Below are 27046 nucleotides of genomic sequence, written 5' to 3'. Positions count from 1 at the left end.
TGGGCATGAGACCCTCGTAGTGGGGATGGGGGAGACACGGGGTGGATTTCCAGTCGCAGTCAGCTAGTGCTGCAACCCAGATTCGAACCCACAACGCCTGGATCACAGCCAAACCTGTGTTCGGGCAAGTGCCTGTACTAGCTGAGCTACCCAAGAGCCCTGGAATCATTTTTTCATGGTTATTTCAATATTGGGAAGCTTTCTTTGAAGACCTGGCCCAACTCAGAATAAACGTGAGCCGATGGGCGAGGCGCAGTCATTTTCTTTGTGTTTTGTGCGTCAGGTGCTTGGTGACAATCATACGTTAACACAGGAACTTGTTCACAATGTTGAGCTTTGCTTGATTGAAATGGGTCTTTTTGCTTTCATTATAACCTAATGACTTATAAACACCCTGATGTTTTTAAGTCAAAAAAATGATCAACCATCAGCCATTCAGCAGATGGCATGTTATATTAAAAAATGCTCTTGATCTCTAGCAAAAGTTTGATATAGTTGTTTCTGTCCATAGTTTTACCAGTTGCGGGATCATATTTCAAACGATGGTTGACATGTAGATCCCTTATTTCTGTGGGGGGAAAGGGAGCTGTACTCTTTCTGCAGACTGCACTGAGCTGTGAAAAGGGCGAACGCAGTGCTTCTGCACTCTTCCTGGGCAGCTGCCTGTAATTTGGCCGTGAGCAATTACTGCACAGAACAGTTTATAGCCACACAGTGCATGTGGTTCCACTCCATTTGATGATGTGCATGATAACTGCGGGTTTGAACAGTGCACGGAAATAGTTCTGGCCTATTTCTGAAGTCAGGAAATCACAATGGGATCTGGGGGAGTTTTGTTTTTCTCACTTCAATCAGTGATTCTCATTCCTGGTTACTGGGGCTTCCCCTGTGCTGGTTTTTGTTCCAGCTGGGCCGTCAATCACCAGTATCGGTGATGCCAATAACTGACCTGCTCGCTGATTCTGTTTCTTTTTTTCCGCGCTCGGTCCTCGGTTTCAAAAATGCTCATGTTCAAGTGTGTGATTTCCAAACGGTTCAGCACGCAGAACTTTATGTAGTCTCTCCTCAGCCTTCTAACTAATCCATCCCAGGGTTGCAGGGGAGCCTATCCCAGCGAGCAATGGGCGCACGGCAGGGTACACCCTGGATGGGACACCAGTCCATTGCAGGGCAGACACACACACGCGCACAAAACTCACACCAGGGCCAATGATCCCAGATGCCAATTACAAAGCTCATTCACATTTTCCAAGAACTCAAAGAAAATTGAGAGATAAAGATCTCCAACAGACAAGCGGAAATAAATCAGCCTGTGATTAAGAACTCAACTGGAGCGAAAATTAGAAGACAAAGGGGGCCTAAACTATGTGTCCTAAATTATTGCGTGATTTAGACCTCACATACGCCACTCACAGCTCCCTCCGTGTTGTGTCAAAAGATGCGACCAGGTCCTGTGATAGCTAAATGTCTGGGCGAGAAGTCACACGTGTCATTTGTTTATTAGCTGGGCGAAACACCCCTCATCGCAATGCAGAACGTTTACCCTGCTTGTACTGTAAGTAGAAGAAACAGCCGCGCAGGTGAAGGAATTTCCGGTCGTCATTCCTAGGCTTGCCCGGTGACGAACTACACGTCTCCCCGATCCCGGTTTAAAACGGCGGTCACGTGTCCCGGGATGTTTGTCAATTACTGCTGAGAAGCTTGCGGCGCCCAGGAGGACTGCGCACAGGAAACATCAAACGGATTGAGGACAGCTCCGCATACATGCCCTGCAGCTGAAGTGGGAGGACCGCCGTTGTCGTTTTTCTACATATACGATTTCTTTTTTTTTTAAAAATTCGAACAGATTTTTTTTTTTTTTTACATGAAATAATTCGTTCCAACGCCCGGTCTTCCATCATGATTTCCCCTTTGGACCGGTGGTACTCCACGAACTGCTGCCTGTGCTGTCATGTTCGAACTGGCACGATTATTCTCGGGATCTGGTACTTGGTGAGTAACCCCCCTCCCTGAGTTTTTATTCCCGAAAACGCCACCGTGTCTCAAAAGATACCGACGTGGAAAACGCGACTTCGCCGTTAACGGGAAAACGCACGGTTTAAACTTTTTCGCTTCAAATACGCAAACTGCGCGTTGTCAATTGAGAAAATCCGTTGTGAGCTCGTTGTTGGAAGTACGTTTGATATCAGCCCTCAGAATGAATCTTGATGTGCGATACTTCTGTAGCTTCTTCCGATAACGTAAAATTGCATGCGCAGGGCATATTTGATTACGTCTCGTAACATTTTCATTTAAGTCAACTCGGCCAAATTTGTGCCAAGACCCCGAACTGGTCATTTTCCGGGCGTGCTCTTCTCTTTAGCTTTTAATTTGCGTAATGGATTTTGACCCGCAGAGAAGGTTATTTAGATATATATGACCTCAAGGATTGCTAAAATGTCGTATATTTCGTGCGTTGTGATTCTGTTTTCCCTCACAGACATTCATGGCGTTCCTTGAAGTATATGAGCATACACTGTGGTTGAATATGACCGGACGTTTATAAATAGAGTTCTTAGTGAGATAAACCCTTGGCATTCTTCCTTCTCGGATACTGCAGAACATTTCCACTCACGAACTTGCTCGCTGAAAACAGCCGGGTCCCTGAACGCAACAATGACAAATGAAAAAAATGTAAAAATGAAAGTCAAAAACAGTACCGGAACTTTCTTCAGGACTTTCTTTTTGTTTGTTTTTGTTAATCAAATGTGTCAAGAAGACTTTTATATGTGGATCATCTAAAGTAACTTTTTAAATGAGACTCGTGTACCAAGAACTTGGTGTTTTTGCCTTTAAGGTTATTTTTTTCTAGAATCCGCGCTGTGTAGATGGGGTTAATGTTTATTACGTACTTACACACACACATAGTCTCTTGAGATTGTATTACAACCAAGTAAAAATAAAGCGTTTAGAACAATTCATTCATTTAATTATTAACGGGTCTGGCTCACCGCATCCTACATCAACTAAATCAAACGTCGTATCGATTCACATTAATATTGACCCTGTCTTGTAAACTGCTTCAGTCTGAACTCGCAGACGCAATACATCTCCTCCAGAGGTATCCATCTATATGTACTATCAGTTTCTTTTTCAGCAGACATTTTTTAAAGTACCTGTGTCGCATCTAGTTCGGTATCCCCTGGAAATGTGTATCCCCCTCCGAAATGCGCAGGTGCCGCTAAATTGGGGATTTATATGCAAAACGTGAAGGCAAAAAGATGCACATCGCCTTTGTGTGCTTGTGTGCACGCTTTCGGGTTCCCTTGTCTTGTGTAGAGATAACTTAAGCTTTCGTTCATTTGGTGGCGGTTCAAGTTTTGCACATCAAGTTAATTCTGTATACCGAGAAACCGATATAAACACACACAACGTCTTTTTTTCATCCATATCCATAATAAGCAAAAGCAAGAAAGAGTCGCCTCTGTCGTGAAGCATCCAGGAGAGTGCGCATTTCGGAGGGATTAGAGATTTGCAGGAGATACCGAGTTGGACACGACGCCTGTCACAGCCCTGTTACACGTGTATATAAAGTAAATTTCAAGTATATGTTCATTTTGTTGCAGCATTCTATCGAGTTCTGATGAAAACCCCGGCGTGCGAGTGCTAAAAAGTTAATGAGAGCAACTTTGTGGTGTTTTATTGCGACGGCTTCCAAAAGTTAAAGACCATAAGTGCGCTCCGATGCTCTCCAAGCATCTTACAAAATTATGTCAAAAAACAAAATTCCAAATTTTAAATAAATAATAAGAAATATTGCATTTTTACACAAACATATCACATACTCGTATGCCTTAAGAGCAAGCTGAATTACCTGTGATGTTTACAAATGCGTTAGATCATTCACCAGATATTGTAACTGCAGACTTAGGTGTGGATGCCAAAAATGCTTTTCGTTGAAATGGACATGTGTCCTTCCTAAACTATTCTGCGATACTTTGGCAATTAATAATTAACCGAGTTGATGATACTTCCTCCCCCGGCCGCCTTCAACCACTGCATATCGGTTTGTTGACGCATGTTTAATCCCAACCTCATCTCCAAACTCCTATCTGCTCTTCGTTGCCTTTAACTCCAGTGAAAGGAAACTACACACAACCTCACCGTTTAAACGTTTGCAGGGAACTATTTAATCGAGTCGTAATGCTGTAATCCGATCTCATTTCCTGAGTATAGGATACGGTTCCACAGGACAATAGCGGATTTTCCATCACCGGCATTAGTTTTCAGCCGGCGTTTGGAAACGCGCTCGCCGTGTCTGCCCGGAGGAGCTGTCCAGCACTTCAGCGACCGACCGGCTGCTGGTTTCCTCTTCGTTTCCCCGCAGTCAGTCCATCTGTCGTCTTCTGCCGGTTGTGTTGGAGGCTTGTTAACCTTCCTTTGTTTCCCAATTTGTTCTTGTTTGTCAGCCTCATTGCAGTTCCAGCGGTTAACTAGCTCGCTGTGAACGAGCGATAGGGGCGCTTCTCTTCAACCTCTGAATTTACCTGCTCTTCCATTTTGTTTTATGCGTTCCTGTTCATTTATTCTTTTTATTTATTCCTACTAAACAGTGCAGTAAAATATTTTTTCTGAGCCATTTGAAAGGCTCTTCCCGGAGAAGTAGTGTTCCTTAACAGTAAAGCAGTGTGCCTTGAAATCCAAGACACTTTTTTTTCCCTGAACATCAGCTTAATCAAATTGGAATTTACATGTTGCACTGCAATTAAATTGTTAATACATTGGAACATTGTTAACTGGAACTTTTGCAGATACTGAATTCAGTGGTAAATCGTAGCAGCAGTTTTGTGAAAGGTGAAGAACAGATTGACGAAGCAGGTCATTAGAGGTTTGTTAGACCATTGAAGAACCCAAATTTGTCAAGAGGAATTCAATTTCATCTATCCTTTGTTGTACATAGAATAACTTCCAATACAACATGGAAAAATTATTAATTTCATAATGATGAATGATAATGGCCTGTATATATGTAACTATATCAATTAAATACATTGTGGATATGTTTTTCTGATCCAAAGCAGATAAATCTCTGGAATTATGTTGAGACCCTGATTCAAGTTATATTTTCCTACAATATTTTGAGTAGGTCTGATTGTAATTCAGGATATTGACAAAGAGACGCTGACGTGCCTGTGCTTACAATAAGCCTTCATTCTGTGCTTCAGCGCCCTTTACTTTCTAGGTCAGTCTGACCAACTAAGGACCTGGGAGGTTAATAGGTTTCCCTTCTGTCTAAGTGGTGCTATAATTCTTCATTACAGTCATGTATCCAAGGGCTAGCAAGGGGAGATCCAAATCCACAATGATTTATTTGAACATAATAATAAGGCAGCTATAATGGTTTTGCAAATTTCCTTATTATCTCTAATGAGTTTTTTCAGGGGATGTTATTAATACCTTGTGTCTGAAAAGGCATACAGATGTGTTGACACGGGACAGCCTCTGTGCAGAGGTGTCCATGTCTCTGTCAGATTTGTACTGAGCCCACATAAGGGTAGATACGATTGTGCTTCTTGTTAATGGGGGCCACAGACAGCCCACCGAAACGTTTTCCGACTCTGCCGATGTAGTTCCTCTCCCCATAATCAAGAAAAACTAATTGTAGTTTGTTAAAAGTGTATTGGGGGGACACAGAAGTGAATGAATGAACCAGTCTTGTGTTTCCACTGTTTGTTGAGTTAATCAACAAGCTTTTTGACCGAATTTACCCGATCGAAGAAATATAGAGGCTAATAACGTGTCAGTCTGAGAGTCAGGCCTTCATTTTGTGACTCCCTTCTGAAATGAATAGTGGTTCTGATTTGAACCTAAATAAATTGATTAATTAATACAGCAGTTTCAGTAAGTTGTGTGATGAGAATTTATACACAGATATTCATGAAAGAAATCTTTGTTAGATGCCATTTTCTCTTCATTAGTATTGTCGATTCCTTACATATACGGCCCAGTCCTTGTGAAATCTCACAGGTTTGTCAGAATAACTCTTCTGGAACAGCAAATTTAGGATTGAAACACTCATAAAGAGTTATGGAATTAGGACAATGTCTAGCAATCCATTTGTAGCCTCTGGAAGATTATGCTGATAATTCAATCCAGCAAAAGTGCAGCACTGAGCACAATAATTCTGCGACTGTGTGCAGTTTTCTTGTCACCTGCTGATGCTTTGCTCTCTGTCTGCAGATTATCAATGCGGTGGTCTTGCTCATTCTGCTTACTGCCCTCAGCGACCCAGACCAGTATCACCTGAGCAGCGCTGAGCTGGGGAATGACTTCGATTTCATGGATGACGCAAGTAAGGACAAGTGATGTTTTGTGTGTTAAAACCTTGGAAAAAAGGAGGACTGCCTTCTTTCTGTAGTGTTGCTCGGTTTGGTTGCTTGGTACTTTTACTCAGTGGTCTCCCTAACACTATTCTCAATATGTCCAGAACTCTGCAGCTAGACTTTTAACTCACACCAGACCAATTTTCCTGACTCTCTTGAAATCTAAACCTGAAACTCACCTTTTAACTAGGGCCTATATCTGATTGCCCTGCACTATACTGTATCTGTCTGAACATCTATATTTTTGTTTAATTTATTTTCTTATACTTGTGGTTATACTTTTCTTTATCATAATGTATGATGTGTTTGGGTTTGGAAAGGTCCTTTACAAGTAAAATTCATTATTATAATAACAATAACTGAACTAACGGTCATAAAATATATGTACAGTAAAGAGAAAGTGCACTTGTGTAGCTCAAACACAGTGGGAAATTGACAGTGTTTGGCACCCCTCGCAATTTAGAAATTTGAGAGCTGTACAGAAACGCCCCTTGATTCAGTTAAAAAAACAAAAATCAGGAAGCTTGATGAAAGATTAACCATTAATGTCCTCAGAAATACAGACCAATCCATTGTCCGCCCCATTTTCATTTATGCTATAATGTAACTGCATTGAATGCTGAGATTAAGATTCTCTAGGTACAGCTACATATCTGTTTTTTATATTGTCAATGGTTTAGTTGTAATAAACTATAACTGTTTCTTGAGCCCCTTAAGAGCATACTTTACTTTGTGCTTTTTTAAAATAAAAATAATAAACAGCACTTCATCCCAAAAGATTCTGACTTATTTGGTCGTCTGTAAACTGCATTTCTGCCACTGGCACTGGTGACATCTATTAAAACCGACTGCCCTGTCCTAATTCTCAAGGATTAACCAGCTTATGGATGTCTGCTGCTGGCTCCTCTTATCTGACGTCAGGCCCCAGCCTGTGAAGGGTGCAGCAGAGCTGCGTACTCATTTTGAAAGAGCTGTGGAAGCACACAGTGTACAGTGTGGATTTTCCCCAGATGCAGAGGATCCTAGCGTGGGTGTGTTCTGTTTTACAGCACATCTGCCATGATGATTATACAGTGCAGAGGAAAAAACGAAAAAACCTGTAACAGATGTGGTTTTGAAATTCAAGAGTGTTTGGTTTTAATATCAAACCTACAGGCATGTGATGTTAAAATGTTACTTTATTACAATATATTGTATTTAGTAAAGTTGCTAACTTTTACCTATATTTACCTATGTTTTATCATTTCCTAGGGATATTATCCCTATAGTTATTAGGGAAGAATGGATGATTTGTTCATTAATTTATTTTTCTTAAGGAAAGAGGTTGATCAGAAATTGATGTACAATTTAATCAATTTTAAAAAAGATGCCAGGAAATTGGACGCAGGCAGCATTTAGTAGAACTTGGAGTCTTGATACAATATTGCAAGTCTTCCTACCGGGGCTGTTCTCTTTCATTGATACGATGTTCACATTGACACCTTGTCCTCTAGGAAATATGTTTGATGCCCTACTCAAAAACTCCTTCAATGGTGGAGAAGTGCTGTGCTACCGTTTAACTCACAGAATATTGCTTAGTCATTAAGATTTTTAATTGGAGCATAAATAGATTTTAATTAATCAGCATGTTGTTATAGTGCCAGTTAAGACCTAACGATGTCACTTCTGCATTCCAATTTTCTTTCAGTCAATGGGACACAATTATCACAGTGCTTTGTTCTTATTATGGCACAGTGGTAGTTCCATAAACCGTCCTTTCAAATCATTAATATCGGATGGTCTAGGCCTGACAATCATTTTCCCATGGAAAGAAGATGGGTTGGATCATTTCTCTTGAGTTCCTGCACTGGACATTAAAAGGAGTCACCCTCTGCTCCCATCTCTTGTCACTGAGCCCTAGAATGTTTGTGTCTTTAAGTCATGTGTAGCACGAGACCTGTGGAGGAGTGTTAATTGCTCCAGTTAAGCTTTAATCAGATCGATCTAACCCTGTCCCTGTATGCAAAGCTTTATAACGTGAAGAGGCATTGAAACTAAACCAGTTTTGGGAATAGGAATCTTTATAAATGGTTTCAGAGACCGTGTACAAATAGCTTAATGTAGAGGTGCAAGTGATCACATCACAAAGGCGAGATGCCTTTGTGGCTGTCTATGATACCACTGGCCTGTGCAAGCAAAAAGTACTACAGCTTTCTGTGTATCCTGGCCAGGGCTCTAAGCAGATCCAGAAGAGGACGTTCTTTCTGTGCTATTCTGATCCCAAAGACCTTAACGCCTGACCAGATATTTGCTATAAAAGAGCCTTATATAGGGATTTCAATGAAGCACATCACAGAATCAAAAGCCCAAATCTTGTAAAATCAGACAAGTGACTATGAGTAAATGTCTGCTCCAGATTGGCTATGGTATAAAAATGGTGTCAGATGATCTGAAGATGGGGAGATGTGATCGTGATGACTTTAGGTTATTACCTTATTAGAGTTATTATCTAAGGAGGTGTTAACAGTCTTTAAAATAAACGAGTGTGCATTCTCCATTTTGTATCACTCATTCCTTATAATTTTGCTGCCAGTATGAAACAAGTATGACACTCTCCCAATACTAAACTTTTCCTCTGACACATTCATTCACTACTCTCCAGAATTGCCTGTGATTCTAAGTCAGGAGAAAATTATTCTTCTTTTTAAAGATCATGTGCTTTGAATTGTTTTAGTACACTACGAAACTTAGAAAATAAAGGAGGCTTATGAATTAGGTGATGAAGCAGGAACTCAGAAGTCATCTTTGTTACTGGGCTCGGCCAGAACCAGTCAAACGTGACTCCAGAGAGATTCTGGTGGAACGGGGAGTTCAGGTTTCCAATGGTAAAGCAACTGGCAGAGAAAATCGGAGGGGAGCTCTGTGGATCATATCTCACGGTAGACTATGATCCGGTGAAACCTCTAGTGTGAGACAGCCAGACCCTTCCTTCACTCATGAATTCTTTAAGACATAATGAAAGGAAAAATAACCCTGCAATCGACACTGAAGCTGCATCTCCCATTCGTAAAAGAGTTTTAAAGTAGCAGTCAGCCTGTTGCTTGGCTGGAAGAGGAGCCTGCTTTGCACTGATAGAATTTGTGTCTTATTCACATTAAATAAATGCCTACAGTCTCTCCATCTTTTCCTCCAGTTTGGATTTGTCTTGGTCCCTGACATCATTTAGGAATGACACATGGTCAGGTCATTGAAGAGTTTTTTGACAGATCCTGTCTGATGCTCAAAATCATACCTTGGGCAAGCGCAGCAAAAAATCAAGATTCAAAATGTCATTGTCATTTAAACCAAGGCATGGGTGCAGTTACTGTACATGGTGAATTTTCATTCAAGCGAGCTGAACTGAAAAATCAGTCAAGGGGCATTAATGAAACAGACTCTATTTATGGAATAAACTAAATGAACTGAAGTCCTTTTTGTTTGCTCTTTGAAGCTGTGTGTAATTGCACTTAATTGCATATTTTTAGGAGTGTCTTATTTCCTTACAGATATCTGCATTGCCACTGCAATTTCCCTCCTCATGATATTAATATGTGGAATGGCAACATATGGTGCTTACAAGGTAACTGTTTACATTTATTTCAAACGTTCCAGTTTTCCATCTTGCAGTGCTCATTGATAGAATCTACTGGGGTATTTTAATTGTATTTTTAGTGCCATGTTGAGGTTAAGTGGAAATTAAGACCCGTCTCTGATCGCGTGCCTCAAGGACCTTTGCACATGAAAACACTCCACTCCATCATGAATGTGAAAAGGACCAGGCATTAATCACACTTTTGGAACATCTTAAAAAAACAAACCTAACTAGACTTCTCCAGTCTCTCTCAATAAATACAGCTGGGCAGCTAAGCTATTATCCAGGTCCATAAAACAAGTCTCTCTCCGAGACCAAAAGAAAGTCACAGGTTTATATCTCTGGGCTTCTTGGTTGGTCATTTCTTTCTGTGCTCCCTTATCCCTTTGGTACAATTGCATAACAGAGGTTCTGATGGCTTTCTAGAAAGCAGAGTCTTTGATCCCTTGGAAGCCTCAACTTCCTGGTTTTAAATGTCACCTGACTAATTGTCTTCCACTAGTTGGTCAGGTGACTGAGAATGCTGGTCATTCCCCTTTGCCTTCTGGGGAATGCAGTTCAAAGAAGAGTCTCCATCTTGTTTGAACCTACCACCCTCTCACAGTAGTCAGTTTAGCCCAGTATATTGCACTGATGATGTTTGCTGTGTATTAATTTACTCCCACCTTTCAAAAACACGCTGCATTGATTACTTGATGTAAAAAATTGTCCCTGTTTGAGTGTGCCTTGTAGTGGATTTGAGCCCCGTGCAGACTGTAGTCCTGCCTTGCACCATGTGCTTCTGGGATTGGTTCCAGATTGCTGTGATCTTTATCCACAAAAGAGAGTTTTTGATAATGGATGGTGTAATTCAACTCATGAGACAAGAAAAAGAACTAGAAAAGTAAAAACAAGTTTCACATTTGTCATCAATTTTAAAATATTTAAAAATATAGATTTTCCACAAAGTATTTTTTTGCATTAGAAAGTATTGAGAAATTGTCCATCTATCCATTTTCTAACCACATCTTCCTGATATAACAAATACTCTGGGGTAGAAATTGCGAGTATTTTAGAACTTGTTACTTTATTATTTGTGAAGTAAATCCCATCCAGTGGATTAACAGCAGACAAAGAGATTCATGCAACCGTTTTTAAAAGCTCAGGAGATGGTCAAGCCCTAATCTCACCCATGTCCAGCTGCCTGCATATAAATATCCCTCTTCTTACTTCACTACTTGCTTGTCTGTTTGCTTTTCACATCCCTCCCTCCAGTCCAGCTCTCTAGCTTGTCCTTTATTAAAGGGGGGTTCAGATACCCCCATCCTTACAGATAGGGTGTTGTTCTCTTAACCAGGTGAGTAATCCCAATATAGCTCACTATGTGTAACACATTTTTCCACCTTAATTAAGGTTTGTCCAAACTAGTGAACCTCTGTGTCTGAAAAACAGCTCTGTGAAGGTTCACCTCTGACGTGAACAGAAGATGGCTTTCTCAAAGGTGATTGTTGTGCTGATTAGCATTTACACTCTCTCCTCTTGCCTCAACAGCAACATGCTGCTTGGATCATTCCATTCTTCTGCTATCAAATCTTCGACTTTGCTCTTAACACCTTGGTTGCAATTAGTGTTGTTGTTTATCCCAACACCATTCAGGACTACCTCCAGCAGCTGGTAAGTATGGCTTTCACTTTTTAGAAATAAAATAGTTTTGTGAATAAAATGCATGTAAATTCCTAAAGTAATCAGAATAATTGAGTGAAAACATCGGCAAGTTCTAACAAGGATCTATTTCAAATGTTTCCCCTGGAAAGTTCTGTTACCAGTTAGGAGTTTCGAAAATGCAAATGACCGAGCAGATAAATCAATAAGTAAATCAAAGAAACATTTTGCTCCCAGTTTGTAAGGCTTAGGCAAGAATATACCTGAGCGGTTGGTATGATTAGAGGTGCATGACTTCCTTTTTCTCTGGCACAGCTTTGGTGAAAAGAGTAATAATTCAGACACACTGGGTTAAGTAGTTTAGTGTGTCATGGACATTTTATTATGACACACACAACATAAACCTACAACACACAAGTTTCACTCTTTTCAAAAATTGCAATAAAAATAAGGTGTTGCAGTGGCCATGTTCCAACCACCCAGAAAGACCCCAGACTGCTACCAAGAATTCGACTCTTAAATGATGCCTACAGAGGCCAAAAAAAGGGATAAGCTGCATTCGACACTAAGCAGAATGGAGTCTGTGGTTAACATGTGGTTACATGGGGAGATAGGTTCACATCCATTTGGCGAATGGCAACCTATCTCCCTATTGTAAAGAGGGATTTGTCACCAAGCGTCTTTCAGGACCCTATGCAGACAGCACAATCCGGAGAGGAGTGAGAAAACACGGGAAGGGAAACAGGGGGCGTGCCCAAGGTGCGCTGGTGTTCAGGGGGGTGTGTCCGAGGCAAAGAAGTCCGAAGGAGTCTGAAAGAATATCCAGGGTGAAGCCAAAGTCCAAAACCGGGTGATCCATCCTGACAAAGACAAACGGAGTTAAAAGCTGGAGCGGGATCCGGCGAAGGGTCGGGGGAATAAAAGGGGGGTAACGGGACCAGGCACTCCCAGCCCTGGACCCAGATGGTCAGGATGCCATTGTGAAGCCTGTGCCGTCGGGCCACTCCTAGACTCGCGGGTAGGCGGGCTTCCGGGCGTCCATCTTCCAAAGCTGAGCCCAGATAGGCAGGAACGTCTGGCTTTTATAGGATGGAGGCAGGAACCGGAGGCAGGTGCAGGTGATCAAGAATAAAACAAGGAAGGGTTGGAGCGTCCTTAAGAGGAGGGGTTTACGAGCGTGACAGGATTCTTCACTCAGGAAATCAGTTCCCTAAAACCACAGAATAGCAGGCTCTCTTAGCAAGGTTCAGATACTTAGCTCCATTTGGGTCTTTTTGGTTGATCCGGAACACAGGAAAGGAAGACACCCAAGGCAAGACCTCCTCCTTCTCATGTCTTGTCCTTTATCTTCTAATAAGGTGTCTTTCTGGACCATTGATTGACACTTAATCATTTCCCCAGAACTTACTTAACTAAGTTAAACCAAGGTCAACTTTATGATTGCTTTGATCACAGACTCCCTTTGAGAGCTGGAAATGTTTGCAATGCCAGATGTTACACATTTTATCTAGATTATTTGAGATGCGTCTGTAGTCACCTAGAGCTGTAACAGTATATTAAAAAAGTCCTTTGTCAGAAGGTACTGTGTTTTTTGATAGTGAGTATTTGGCAAGGGTCTGTGGAACCAGTTTGTCCCAGTGGGTTAGTTCTAGGAAGAGCAGTAATTTTGAGCATAAAGTGTGGTGTTCTTGATATCGCAACAAGGGAAAGCTAAGTGGAAAAGGCCTGGAATTCGAAGTGGTCCTGCAACATCATGCTCAAGCTCTGTGCGTAGAGGACATTACTTGAGGAGTCCAGCGCGTTTTCGGCAATCAAACAGACCATCATTGTGGCTTCCACAGGGGGCTCCACTCCTAGTTTGGATTGACAGTTGCTCTGTGTCTTCTCCTTTCACAGCCAGGGAACTTCCCATACAAGGAGGAGATCATGTCCATGAACGCCATGTGCCTGGTCCTCATTGTGCTCATCTTTATCGGCTGCATTCTGGCCTTCAAGGTAACGTTGCTGGCTACGCCTTGTTACAACCCACTCTTCATCTTGTCCAGCCTGAAGCAACATCATCTGAGCAGTGAACAACATAAGAGCCAGACTTTAAAGTACAGAATGAGGAAAGTTCCACTCTCCGTTAAGACGTGTTGATCAATAAGGGCTCTTGAAACTGGATGTGCTTGTTTAAGACCCATACATTTTAAAGTATAGTGTTTGTAGGATTGTTCGGGGAAAAAAGTTAAGACAAAAATCCGTCCATTCTCTAACCTCTTCATCTCAATCAGGGTCTTGGGGGAGCCAGAGCCTTCCCTGGCAAGCAACGGGTGCGAGTCCATAGACACAGACATAGACACAAACACGCACACACACACTAGGGTCAGTTTTCCCAGAAGCCAGTTTACCTACGAGTATGTCTTGGGTCTGTGGGGAGAAACCGGAGTATCCAGAAGAAACCTACAGTATGTGAACACGAGGAGAACATACAAAGGACATGCAGATAGCGCCCCAGGTCTGAGCGTGATTCCGGGGCCACAGATCTTCAAACCACGGCACCACCATGCCATCTGTCAAGACACAAATATCCATGTGACAGATTTTAACTTAGAAGCAAACAACTATTATCATTGCAATTGAAAGATTATGATGTTCTATAATGCCGAATATATAATATATCATCTAGGAATAGTTATGCTAGTGTTTTTCGATGGTATCATAATACATACAAAAAAGAAAATGCAAAAATCCTCAGCACTTCTAATTTCAGCAGACCCCCACCCACTCATATGTCTGCAAAGTATGAGAAGAATGTTTCTTCTTTTAAAAAAAAATAACATTAGGAGTACAGGCCTAATATAATTTTGACTTAATGATGTATATGTTTCGATTTCCAGTAAAAAAGCATGCATTTGAGTTAATTATTCTTCAGAGTGCTTTTTGCTATAAATTTTACATTGTCAAAGAAGAGAACCATGGTTGTCTGAAGAATGAGTCAAATTAGTTTTATAATGGAGCTCAGGGGATATTTTCTTAAACTTCAAACGATGTGGCTAGCCCAGAGCCTTTAAAAAGTGAGCTCTTCCAGCACGGTTGTTTCTATAAAGCAATAATAGAATCCATTGATAGAGCAGCTCTTTAATGTTGCTTTTGGCTGTTTCAGCACAGGGCTGTCATGTCACCCTGAGAAATGGTCAAACTGCTTAACATCCTACTGTGCAGTTATATTTTTATTTCACAGTGACAACCAGAATATAATTTTAGTGGAGCTTGAAGTTTCAATGAAGGTTTGACCACAATGTTGCTATTGTTTGATAAGCTTGTTGTGTATGCTAAGTTGAAAATATAATAATAATTGTATGGAGTTACAGCCCTTGGAACATTTGCAGTTTTGTTGTGTCAAGTGCGATAACAACATCAAAGCAACTGATCGTTCCCCTGAAAAGACCAATAGGAACTGCAGACTGGAATTAACTGAAGCGGTATTTTTCATATTTACGGAAATAATACATCTGTCTCTTCTTCCTCTGGTTTATTGTATTTCGTGGGGATTACTTTAAACATTTGTCTTCCTCTGAATGTCCATAAGGTTAAAATTTACAGCATTTTTAGTAAAAAGGCTCATGGGCCTATTCTGATACCAATGAGCGCTGTAAAGGCAAATTACAGTTCAGCAATTGGGTTACAGTAAGTCCTATTTATGGTGGACAATAGGCAAGGTTTGCAGAGTGAGCTTTATTGGGGTAAGTCATCTAGCTGAGGCAAATGACACCTCATTCATAAAGGTCAGAGTGTTACTCTGAGCCCATAAGGGGAACGAAGAAAGGCACGGAAGTGTTCAGGGTCCGATTACCGGCGAAGATGACAGAGTTTATCATGGGATTGAGTGGTAACAATGTGGTAATGGGAAGCAGACGGAAAAACGTCAGGTAGCTGGGATGTGCAGGGGAAGCAGTCGGATCTGGGCTGGAGACAGGAGGGGATGATGGATAGTTAGCGAGTGGTAACGTGGTAAACGGGAACCGGAAGGCTGTGAATGGGAAAAACTGTAAGAAACTCCTGGAAGACACGGAACAAAGAACAAGCCCACGCACACGCGCACACACACACTCTCATTAGTCGACTCGATGTCAGAGCCCTGAGGGATGGTTCCTCAGGGTTTAAATAGTGCGCGAAGATCTTGACGAGAGTGATAAGGCCGGCCTGATCTCGTTAGAGATGGCCCTGCTGAGCTCCTTGCACGTGTCGAATGCGCCGTGGCGATTGAGGGTGCTGATGCAGGAGCACTGCAGCTTGTCGGGGCATCACACAGAGTTGTTGGAAACCCCCACCCTCACCCCTATAATGAAAGAAGAGGCGGGGGGCAGCTGCGAGGGCGAAGGAGAAGTGCATTCTAGAGAGCAGTTGGACAACACGACTGTGCACTTCTGCAGTTCTGTCAAGCTTTGTTGCGTTTCAGCAGCTTATTACCAAACATCTCCTCGGTATGGGGTGTTACGGGTGCTCAGAACTGGGAGGTAGCTCTCTTGTGGGCCACAGGTCTACTGCAGGTGGTGTTGAGCCTGCCGGGGAGATGGGAGCATGATGACTGTGGTGTCAGACAACACTGAGAGCTCATTTGCCTTGAAGGTTACCTGCTTGCCGGACTCTGCCTGTCACGACCACTAACCGGCCCAGACCAACTCCGAAGAGGTCTAATCAGTCCCAGCAGCTGGGGGATAATTACAAACGTCGCCGCACGTGTTAATTCTCTTCAGACGTCTTACCGTGCGGCAGGCTGCATTATTTAAGCCGCCCTTACCCGCATAACACTGCTCGGTATTGAGTTCTCCACCTGTGGCTCTACCTAGCGTTACTTTCCCTTTGCTTTATCGGATTTTCTGACCTCTTCGTTTTGCCTTCGGACTTTGCTTCTCGTCTCGCCCCGTGGATTGTTTGCTACCCGTAACTATTTTTTGGTATCGACCCTGTTGCTCTTGTTCCGACCACGAACCTGTCTCTCGTTCTGGATTGTTCGCCACCAGTGCCTTTTACGGATCTCGACCTACCTTTCGCCTTCGGATAACGACCCAGCTCCTGGATAGCTCTGTCCGCCTACTCACCGCCCCAGGAATCCTGCATCTGCATCGGATCCTTTTTCATCGCAACCCAGTCGCGTTACACTGCCGTCAGTTCCTCCTCCTTATTTTCCCAGAGCAAGGGACAATAAGCACTGTCAGTAGGCAGTGATCAATATTTTTTTCAAATTATTTGGTATTATCATACTTTTAGAAATGACTGGGGGAAGTAAATTAGACATTCTCCCATCTCACACAAATTCCATTTACTATATAGCAGATATTATATACTGAACCATAATATATTGCCAGTTGATATTTTGTGCACCGATGCAGAGACGAATCAGAACATTGCAAATGCCATTCACATATCTTGACAATTCAATGCCTTGTTATTTTGTCCTATGCACTGACAAAATTTGGTGAAAGCATTTTCCGTTTTTTGAAGCAAGTTAAGAACACCTTAGTCAAAGAGCTTTTTAATCTTTTCAAAGTTCTTTAAGCAAGGAAACCTTGGTTTCTATATAATTATCAAGTGAGACTTATTTTGTTATTCCATTGCTATTTCCTTTGTCTCCCTAGGCGTACCTGATTGCCTGTGTGTGGAACTGCTACAGATATGTCAGTGGAAGGGGCTCTGCAGACATTTTGGTGTACGTGACAACTAATGACACTACAGTAAGTCTGCTCCAGAAAGCCTTCATGCAAATGCAAAACTTAAATGGGGAAAAAAACCTTTTCCTGTTTCTACAAGCCCTCTGCTGTCTGAATGTATGTTCGGTAGGCTTATATGTCATATGTTATTTACTTATTCTTAATCCATTTTTGTTTCTTCTCGGTCTGAAAAACCCAATTGAGTCTTTTTAACCTCAGCTGCAGCTCGCAAATGAGTGAGGAAAAAGCGAGTCTCCTCCAAACCACTGACAAGACCAGTTTGCGCAGGTTTGCTTTTCCATGGATACCTGCATATTTCCAAGAATCTTTTCCTTCACATTTCCAGAGAAAAGTTCTGACGGACAAAGAGCTTTATGAAAATCACTCATTTACCTAACAGAGAGACAATTATGAAGGGGAAAAATCTCTTGGCAGGTTTTTGACAGAAACAACTGGGAAACTGTCGTGCTGGGAAAGGAGAGGAAGCACAAAGTCCACAGTTGTTTAAAGACCTTAACCCAGAAGACACACACTGGCAAGAACATTAGCTTGGCCAGTTTACGATGACTGCTGAAGACTGCGGGCTTTGCCTTCACCCTTCTAGAGCATAGATTCAGCTTCCCAAAATATTCCTCTGAAATATGCTTTTTGTATCCTGCGTGAAACCTCCATAGGAGGCGACATCCATAATCCATTTTCTAACCACTTTATTCAGTATAAATGTATCCACAGCGCAGCCTGAGCCTATACTGGTAAACTACGGGCACAAGACAGCAGGCACCCTGGATGGGATGCCAGTCCATTGCAGGGCAGACACAGACACAAATGTGCAGGTGTTCCCACCAGGGCTGGTTTTCCCAGAAGCCAATGAACTTACCAGCGTGTCTTTGGACTGTGGGGGGGAAACCCACACGAACACGGGGGAGAACATACAAACTCCACACGATAGTACCCCAGGAATTGAACCCAGGGTCCCATCACTGCATGAGAAAAATGCCAACCACTGGGCTACCATGCCTCCCTAGAGGCTACATAAGATATCATAACATTCATAACCTTTTATGACTATTGTTCTGAAAGACATGACACGTGTTCATTTTATTTGTGAAAGTGCACATTACAGTATGTTTTAGGTTCAGAACTATGGTTAGGGTTAGAAGTCAGTGTCAGGGTTAGCATTAGGATTTGAGCAATTGTGAAATCTTTTGCAAATATTGTCTTTTGCAAGGATTATGAACCTTGTTATGACATCTTAGGTATCCACTAAGAAAGTATTGTGAAGGTATTATGCAGGTTCCATAATGCTTGATTGAGAAATAAGAAAGCAGCACAAAGATACCATTCAAACACACATTTTTTACATCACCTCTCTTCAGTTTGTAATGTGACCATGGCTATATCAGGCAAGATTGAATGCAAAACAGGATCTGTTTTATTAATCATGCATAATTGCAGCTCACTGTACACTCTGAGCAGGCTGTAGCAAATAAATTAAGTACTGAGCTAATGAGAAGCAGTTCAGTGTGTGACAGCAGCAACACTGAACACCTGTCTCTTTGCGGATTGAGTTACAAGGTGCTGTTCACTAGTATCTCATGAAGGTTTGACGTCGGGCATGGTTATAGTCCTAATGCGTATGGCACAATGGCAGTTTAAGCAGTAAAAAAAATACTGACTAGATCCTCACCCAGCACCACCATTACCACCCAGTCAGTAAATCTTATTATATGTGCTCTCTAACTCGGTGTGTTAGGCTGTGTGAGGCACCAGTAGCCCCAGTAGCCTGAAACATCCCAAGAACCCAACCCAAGACATCCATCTTTATCGCAGTGTGCTTTTTCCCTGTTGCTTCATTGGCGTCCCACCTGCTTGCCTGATTTACTCTTGTTAAGGAAAAATCAGGGTGGCACTGCGATTGGTGAGCTCCCTGTTGATTTTCTTTGAGCAGTAAACTTACATTACCTGGAATCAGCGATCATAAATCCTTCACAATACATTCCACACTTGTGATGTAACAGATTTCTGCTGGAGGTGTGTCCTTGACAGTGCAAGAGAGTAGTAATGGTCTTTCTATAAGCAGCCGTTGACCTCTGTAATCCCTTGCTGATCCCTGGTGTTCTAACTCCCCACTGCAGAGATCAGTAGCCCAGCCTCTGCCCAGCGAGATCTCCAGCCAGAGCCCAGTCCTCAAGGTATCGCTGGGGCTCTTTGTCTTCTGCCTTTGCTTTTCCACTTCAATAGTACAGAACCGTCACATCAGAATGATCTTGGAATCCCATGATCTGGCATCAGGAAGCAGGAGTCAGATGAAGCATGTTAAAGAAATAGGCATCCGATTTTTCTCGTTCAAGTGCGCAGGTACAGCCTTGAGAAGAACAAAACAGAGACACAGAAGTAAGATTTCAGTAGTTGGACTCTCAGAAGCCCAGAATCGCCAGCTGTGAGAACTTAATGATCCCTAGGTGTCATGTGAGGTGAGGCTGTATTAAGACTGACACTGCTTGACCTTTACTTGAAGATTCAGCTACACTTTCCTGCTCTCTGGGTCATGGAAGAACTGTATGCTCAGACTACCTTTGGAGAAAAGAGAATGAATTCCATGTGGATTAAATGTATGAGGCAAAAGAATGTTTTTTTCAGCTCAGGCACAAGAAGCACAACAGCAGCACAATTAGTTTAAAGCAGACGTTTGCACTAAATCTTGTTGTACTGTCCAGCATAGTCCTGGGAAATGGTCTCTTACTTTGTTGCTGTGCATAAGTGTAGAGCTATGGAAAACATCTTTTGGATTTGTATTTTTATATCCCACTAAAGAAGAAAAGTAAGTCACTCTAATATATAACTCCCTGAAGGGCACTGTTCTTCAAAGACGTCTTCACCTTGGAATTCATTTTTACACTATTGCCATGGGTGTCTACAAAATTCCCCTCAGAACATATCAGCTTTTCACTACTTGGCACGAACCAGTACTGACCGTTGCACACCTATAAAAGGGATTTCCTCAAAATAACTCTCTCCTCATCTAACCTTACACTCTTAGGACTAAATGCGTTACGTCCTGAATTTCTGACCTGGCACGATTCAGAGCACGTTAACGTCTTAGAACTACAAACCTTAATTATACTTAATTCCTTCAGGTTCTAAGGTGGCCAGTATCGATTGAAATATGTTTAAAAGAACGTTTTCCAGGGCTGTATTTCAAGAAATGACCTTCAAGTCTTTAGAATAGTAACTGTTTGGTGGTTAGTGACCCAGGCTGGTCCAACACATCCACCTCTGAACATAGTGTCGTTAACTGTGATAGATTTGCTGGTAATGAAAACAACGCCTGCAGATGCCTTTTCAAGCTAAGATAACACCGGGACGTTCTCAAGGTTTCAATTACTTTCACTGCTGGAGAAAGCAGCCTCACGTAAAAGACTTAACGTCTTAACTTAATGCAACATTTTTGATCAACAGAGAAGAATGTCATTAGTAATTTAATTTAAAAAATATAGGTAACACAGTTAAGATAAACATTATTGGCAACCAAAATAAAAATGGCAACCTAATCCATGTGTTATATTGGCTGCTAAGTAGTGTTTATCCACAGGGGTCCCTTATATCTACAAAGCAAATGCTGTAATGAATTCTAAGTGTGGTACGGAAACGTCTTGAATATATGGCCCTTAAGCATTCAGCTGCTTCCAAAAATGCAAATCAAAACAAAAAAACATAGTTTCTCTTCCGGATTATTGCGTAACATTCCCGATGATTCAGAATCCCTTAATCTGCATTAAGGTGCTTTTCCAGATTTGTAGTTCTGTTAGCTCGAATTTATATTGTGCCGAAATAAGCATGATCGAAATCTGTAAAACATTTTGGGATATAGATAGATTGATACTTTATTGATCCTGTGAGGGGAAATTGCAGAATGCAGTTCTCTATGATGTTTTACTGTGTGTATTGCTGATAAAAAGTAGGTGCTAGTGACAATAACTGTATCACTGGGAGTTTTTCCATTTATCTCTGCCTATACCCTCCAGTCCCAGATTCATTGCTATCCACTATCTCTTCATGTTGATGTTTAATAATTCCCCCCAATCTGTGAAAAGCTCTCTCATGTGATCTCCTCTGGGTAAAAATGACCACCTTCTTCCTCTCTTTTACTTGAGCTTAGTGTTCATAAAAATTGAAAATATACACCAAGGTACTGTAGATTTGTAGAATTTTTAAGCCTAACTGCAGAAGCAGACCATTATCTGTTGTATAAGCGTCTTACATAAAAGTAATTATTCTTGGCTCCTTTCCTCAAAATGGTTGAGTAAAGGCAATAGGGGGCATTTGAATGTTTTTATTAAAAAAGACTAGCTACTGTGTGGGTCAACAGAATCATTGTCCATTATTGTGAGCATGTAAGAAGGCCATATGTAGACTGTCAAATAACTATCCCGTCTAATAATTGTAAACTACAAGAAATTTCTTAAATCGGAGAACAGGGGTGTTGTGCCAAGCAAAATAACATCTGTGTTTTTGAAAAAACACAGACGGGGAAGAATGGATTTTGAATCGCCCTTTCATGAATGTAAACGTTCAAAATGGCTTTTTTACGGTGCAAAAAAATAGCAAATCAATTTGTAGAGCAGAGGTGGGCAACCCTGGTCTCTGGGGTCTGTGTTTGTTTCTGTTCTTATTCCGTTTTAGTCCTTAATGACTTGAAATAATTAATTAGGTGCTTAATTATTAGGTATTAGGTATTAATTAGGTGCTGATTAAAAGGTGCCCTGAAAATCTTTCAGAATCCAGCACCGGAGATCCAGGCTTGTCTCTCCCTGTCGTACAGTTACAAGGGCTGCATTCTCATTCATATTTGACTGGGTTTCAGATATTGTTTGCAATAGTCTGACATCAGGCACAGAAACAAAACAAAAAAACTTTAAGGGTTAACCATACCAGGCCAAAGCAACCTCTTCTGACTTTGACACTAGCTACTTCCAGAACTGGTCTCCATACCGAGTGGGATGTTGAGATCCCAGAGTGACTCTAATGATCCTTAAACACTCTTGCAGATGGCAACTATACTACAGAAATGTTTGAATATGGAATTCCACATTATGGATGAAAATAAGAAGCAACAGTCCCAGCAGGCTGTCAAATGAATCAAATCAAACAGTTCATCTGGCTGTTTGTTTTTGAAGGAAGCCAGGCTGTCAGTTTCACCAACGTTGGCTAGGTAGCTTGTTCCATACTCCCACAACCCTTTGGGTAAAGAAATACCTTCTGTTCTCAGTTTTAGATGTGCTTCCCTAAGAGAGAATAGATATGAAAAATAACCTTACGAATTAAATAAAATTAAACAGAAAATGGCATTACTTATTTACTTTGTAAATTGATTTGAGCTCATTATATGAGCAGTGACTTTTTTTTACACTTCTCAAAAGTACAAGCTTGCCACATAACCTGAACTATTAAGGGTTGAATGTTTCCACTGAGGTAACAGCATGGACAGAACAGGCCTTCCCACAGAACTGAGGTGTTGTGAGAAAGGTGTAGAGCTTTTGTCAGAACAAATGGATTCTCTCCTGCAGACACCACTTGAGGTTTTCGTTGTTTAGTGTGTGGTTTAAGCGCTGACGGTGTCTGAATTAATCTCTTTCCTTGTTCTTTCCCCTTCAAATGTTTTCTTCAGTTGCGCTGAGGTGCAGTAGTTGTACTCTCTGCATTTTGATCTTCACTGTCAATGAGGCACCTTCTAATTAGATTTAGTTATAATAAACACCAGTTCTTGATTTGCATTTTGTTACAGGCTTTTTTAAAATATAGTTCTAGTTCATTTCTGTCTAGGCAGCAGGGTGAAAGAGTTGTTGGGATTCTGGCTCTGTAAGTAGAAGGTTGGGGGTTCAAATTCCAGGTGAAAGTGCTGCTGCTGTATGCTTGAGCAAGTTGCTTCACTCAGCTTAATACAATACTAATAATGCTGCTTTCACATTGACTTACCAATTAGCAACTGAAGTACTTGTTACCTCAGCAGCTGGTAAAACATCTGACTAAGGATCAGCTAATGTCATCTTTACTTGCTCCAGAAGAAAAAGTCAGGCATTCAGGCATCTGTTTACGTGAAAGTAGTCAGATAATTACATACTGCTTTTTATAGAAGGGATAATATTTTAATTAGTTTCAATTTATAAGATAAGATCACTTTATTAGCCATATACAATTTCTTGCATTAGGAATTTGTCTTTTCACATACCCCAGTTTGCTCTCCATGAGACACAGACAGGGAGAGAAGCTTGGGGTTAGAGTGCAGGTCAGCCATTGTACAGCACCCCTGGAGCAGTTGGGGTTAAGGGCCTTGCTCAGGAGCCCAACAGAGTAGGATTCCTCTGCCAGCCACAGGATTTGAACCAGCAACCTTCCAACCACAGGCACAGATCCTTAGCCACAGTGCCACCACTCCACCCCAGTTTAAAGCCTGAACCTGGCCTCTACTGTCTATACTTACAAAGTTATTACAAAATGTTTAAGGTGGAAACTGCTTCTGGAGGTCTGTGACACGTGGCCGTGTTAAAAGGTTAAAACGGGAACTGCACTATTTTCATATTTTGGGGTTAGATAGAATCGGCATTGATGAGTGCATTTCAAACCACAATAAAAGTAAAATGTATTCAGTAACTTGTAAAGCCTCCAATTTACACCACAAAATAGACGAACTTTACAAAATATGCACAGCAACATCTTCAGCGATTCAGAACGAGGCAACAAAACTTACAGTGTGTTGTGTTGCGGCCCTATGACACTGTAAACGAGCAGGCTTGTGAATACATCTCTTTAAATCCAATCAAAATATTGCTTTCGATTTCAATACGGTTTTGCCGACAAATACTACTTACTTGTTAATTCTACATGGAACATTTCTCTGATGAAATGTCTGCTGCACCACCTGTATTTATTTGCTTGTGCATCACATTACATGAGTCATTGCAGTGACTAGTGAGCGGGAAGGGCAGAATCACGTCGATATTCGTGGGAACTCGAATGCGAGTTTGGGACAACATGGCAACTTTTACAGTACTTTCACAAGATTCACGTTTTTGCGCTCAAATCAACATTTTTGTCTATAATGTCAAAGAATGTATCTTGTTGCTGAAATGTAATAACCGGTCTGAGGATTTGGGACTGCAGTGCTGTTCCTCTTTAAGTGAAAAGTCAAACTTTGGTGTGAATAGAATAATGACCTCTGTGTCCTCGTTACAGGTTCTGCTCCCACCATACGAGGAGACACTGGGGGGTCCCGAGAAGCACCCACCTCCTCCCCCCTACGTCTCTGCCTGAGAGGAGGCTTGGCCCTCTCCACTCTCTCCTCCAGCAGCTCATCTGTCATTCCCAGAAAACAGCTCCTGCACTATACTACACTTACTAGACTCGATTCGGCACGTTTGAGAGTTCCAGTCATCTCATCGCTCTTGCTGTGCTCTCCTGGGAGCGCGCTACGGTTAGCTTCATGATGCAAACCCTGCCTGCAGTGTGCGGTAGTGTCCACTTGTTACCTTTCTAGTGTAAGACTTGAGTCTGAGTTCAGCAAGGAATCCTGGAAACTGATCATTTAGCAAGGGGCGAAACCTTTTAAATACGAGGACTTTTGTAAGTACACTGTCCCCCATACCCGCTGAATGTAACCCTAGGTAAAGAATTTTTATGAAAGTTGTGTGAAAATTAAACTTTCACATTGAAAATGTATTTTTTCCATTCAGAACAGAAGACAAACATCAACACCTACAGCAATTCAAAAGCGTGCAGACCTTATTATCACTTTACATTTGAATCTGGTCATGTTCGTGGTCCAATCTTTCTGTTTTTTTATAGATTAGCTCATAAACAGATCAAAGATCAAGATTGCCTTTCCAAACGATTTCTTTTCTGATTGGATGCACTTTATATATGTAGTGTTTCTGAGGCAGGAAATGTTCCAAAGAACCTGCCTGTATCCTGGCTTGATCTGAAAATCAGAGAAAATATGTCATTATCATGATATCTCACTTGTAACGTGTCTTGTGTATTTTGCATTATGTTTGCAAGATTGTGTACGTGTTGCCAGTTTCTTTTTCTTATATGTAAAATTGATCTCTCTTGTGTGTAATGGGAAAGGAAAAGCAAAAGAAAGAAATTATTTTGAATTAAAAAAACGTAGTCTGTTTTGCCTGACATTGTCATGTGCCGCCCATTTCAAAAACGGGGCCTGTCCTTAGAGGACATAGGACAAACTGTTTCCTAGTCTAAGTCATAAGTTAATAACTAGTACTATGTCAATATGATATCATCTTATAGCACTGTGTGTCCTTTTATTTCGCTCTGCATTTGAAATGATCCTGGTGTGGTAAGTTTCATGGGAAGCAGCTGTGTTGTAATACTGTCACCAGACACGTCATGTCCATGTGCCTCCAGAAACAGGCTGGCAGCATGCAGTTCCAGTAACAAGATGCCAGTGCGGTTCGGCTTCACTTACTGCAGTTTGTGTTTAATTTCACTGTTCCTATTATCTTACAGGGATCAAGATCTAGTGTTTCGGACTTATTCACACAGTGCACATGCAGTAATTCACCCAGCACCGGGCTTGTTTGTGTGGCTACAAATAATAATAAAAAAGATAAACCAGCAGTACGAACGGTTTCGTTTACTGTAAGTCAGTGTCGCCCTGTTCGTTTTTCTGTTAGAAATAAAACAGTTTTGGGATCTTCTGGAACATGTCTAAATACAACCAAATTCGTGCATGATGGAATCTTTTAAAGCCCTCTCTACAAAATTGAATACTTAAGGACGCATTACCCTGTATAGTTTGCTTTATTATTTGTAATATCAATACAATCTTAATGAGTCTAATAAATTTGTTCATATTTACGGTAATTATTTTGTCTTAAAATTACACCACAACACAAAATAAAAAATGCTGGTATTAACCAGTTGGTATTAACCCATCTTTATGTATAGTGATCCTCGATTATATCATATGCAGACAGCAGAATCCAGAGGGGAGTGAAACAAGAAGACTAGGATTGGGGCTGGAAGAAGAACAGGGGGGCATGTCGACGGTGTGCTGGTGCTGGGGGGGGGCGTGGTCCAGGCAAACAAGTCCAAAGGGAGTCCGAAGGGTAATCCAGAATGAGCAAGAATCTAAGACAGGGACATGACAAAGTTAAAAGCTGGAGCGGGATCCAGCGAAGGTTCAGGGGAATAAAAAAGGGGTAAGGGGGCCAGGCGCTCCCAGCCCCGGACCCAGATGGTCAGGACGCCCTTTGTGAAGCCTATACCGTCAAACCACTCCTGGACTCGTTGGCAGGTGAGCTTCCGGGCGTCCATCTTCCAAAGCTCAGCCTGGAATGGTGGGGGCATCTGGCTTTTGTAGGGAAAGGGCTGAGACAGGAGGCAGGTGCAAAAAATCAGGACAAACAAGGAAGAGCCAGAGTGTCCTTTAGGGGAGCACTGCCATCTTTATCCTTCAGGCAACATAACCAGTTCTATCAAATCTGTTCTGTGTTTCTACTTTGGCAACAAGAAGTTTCAAACAGTTTCTCCAACATTTATTTTCAGACTTCCTTCAGGACCAAGGAAGTAGAAAAACCACATCAGCATCAATCACCTTTAGAATAGTTGGTGTGTTTAAACAGGGCGTCCATCTCCAGTCCACTGTGCAGCAGGTTGTACAGGTCTCTTTAAATCTCCAGCTTCCTAAGAACAACAACATAAAGCCAGTAATGAGCTCAATT

General features: G+C 41.6%; 1 protein-coding gene across 1 annotated transcript; it reads left to right on the top strand.

Moving 5' to 3' along the window:
• The first annotated feature begins 1711 nt into the window (after window positions 1–1711).
• laptm4b (lysosomal protein transmembrane 4 beta) lies at window positions 1712–26025 on the top strand. Its single transcript, XM_088928492.1, has 7 exons — window positions 1712–1992; window positions 6220–6331; window positions 9887–9960; window positions 11503–11625; window positions 13510–13608; window positions 17235–17330; window positions 24540–26025. Exons 1-7 carry the CDS (start codon window positions 1900–1902, stop codon window positions 24615–24617), a joined length of 675 nt encoding a protein of 224 aa, XP_088784618.1. The 5' UTR covers window positions 1712–1899; the 3' UTR covers window positions 24618–26025.
• The last annotated feature ends 1021 nt before the right edge of the window (window positions 26026–27046 follow it).

This window comes from Atractosteus spatula, chromosome 12 (genome assembly GCF_055471065.1).
Source record: "Atractosteus spatula isolate fAtrSpa1 chromosome 12, fAtrSpa1.hap1, whole genome shotgun sequence".
Taxonomy (NCBI): Eukaryota; Metazoa; Chordata; class Actinopteri; order Semionotiformes; family Lepisosteidae; genus Atractosteus; species Atractosteus spatula.
The sequence above is the reverse complement of the archived record's forward strand: the minus strand, read 5'-3'. Positions and strand labels throughout refer to the sequence as shown.

Excerpts from the sequence above, each read along its gene's own strand:
- laptm4b (XM_088928492.1), top strand. The coding sequence starts at position 1,900 with ATGATTTCCCCTTTGGACCGGTGGTACTCCACGAACTGCTGCCTGTGC. Across the intron at positions 13,609-17,234 it reads GCTGCATTCTGGCCTTCAAG|GCGTACCTGATTGCCTGTGT; the intron begins GTAACGTTGCTG and ends TTGTCTCCCTAG. Across the intron at positions 17,331-24,539 it reads TGACAACTAATGACACTACA|GTTCTGCTCCCACCATACGA; the intron begins GTAAGTCTGCTC and ends TCCTCGTTACAG.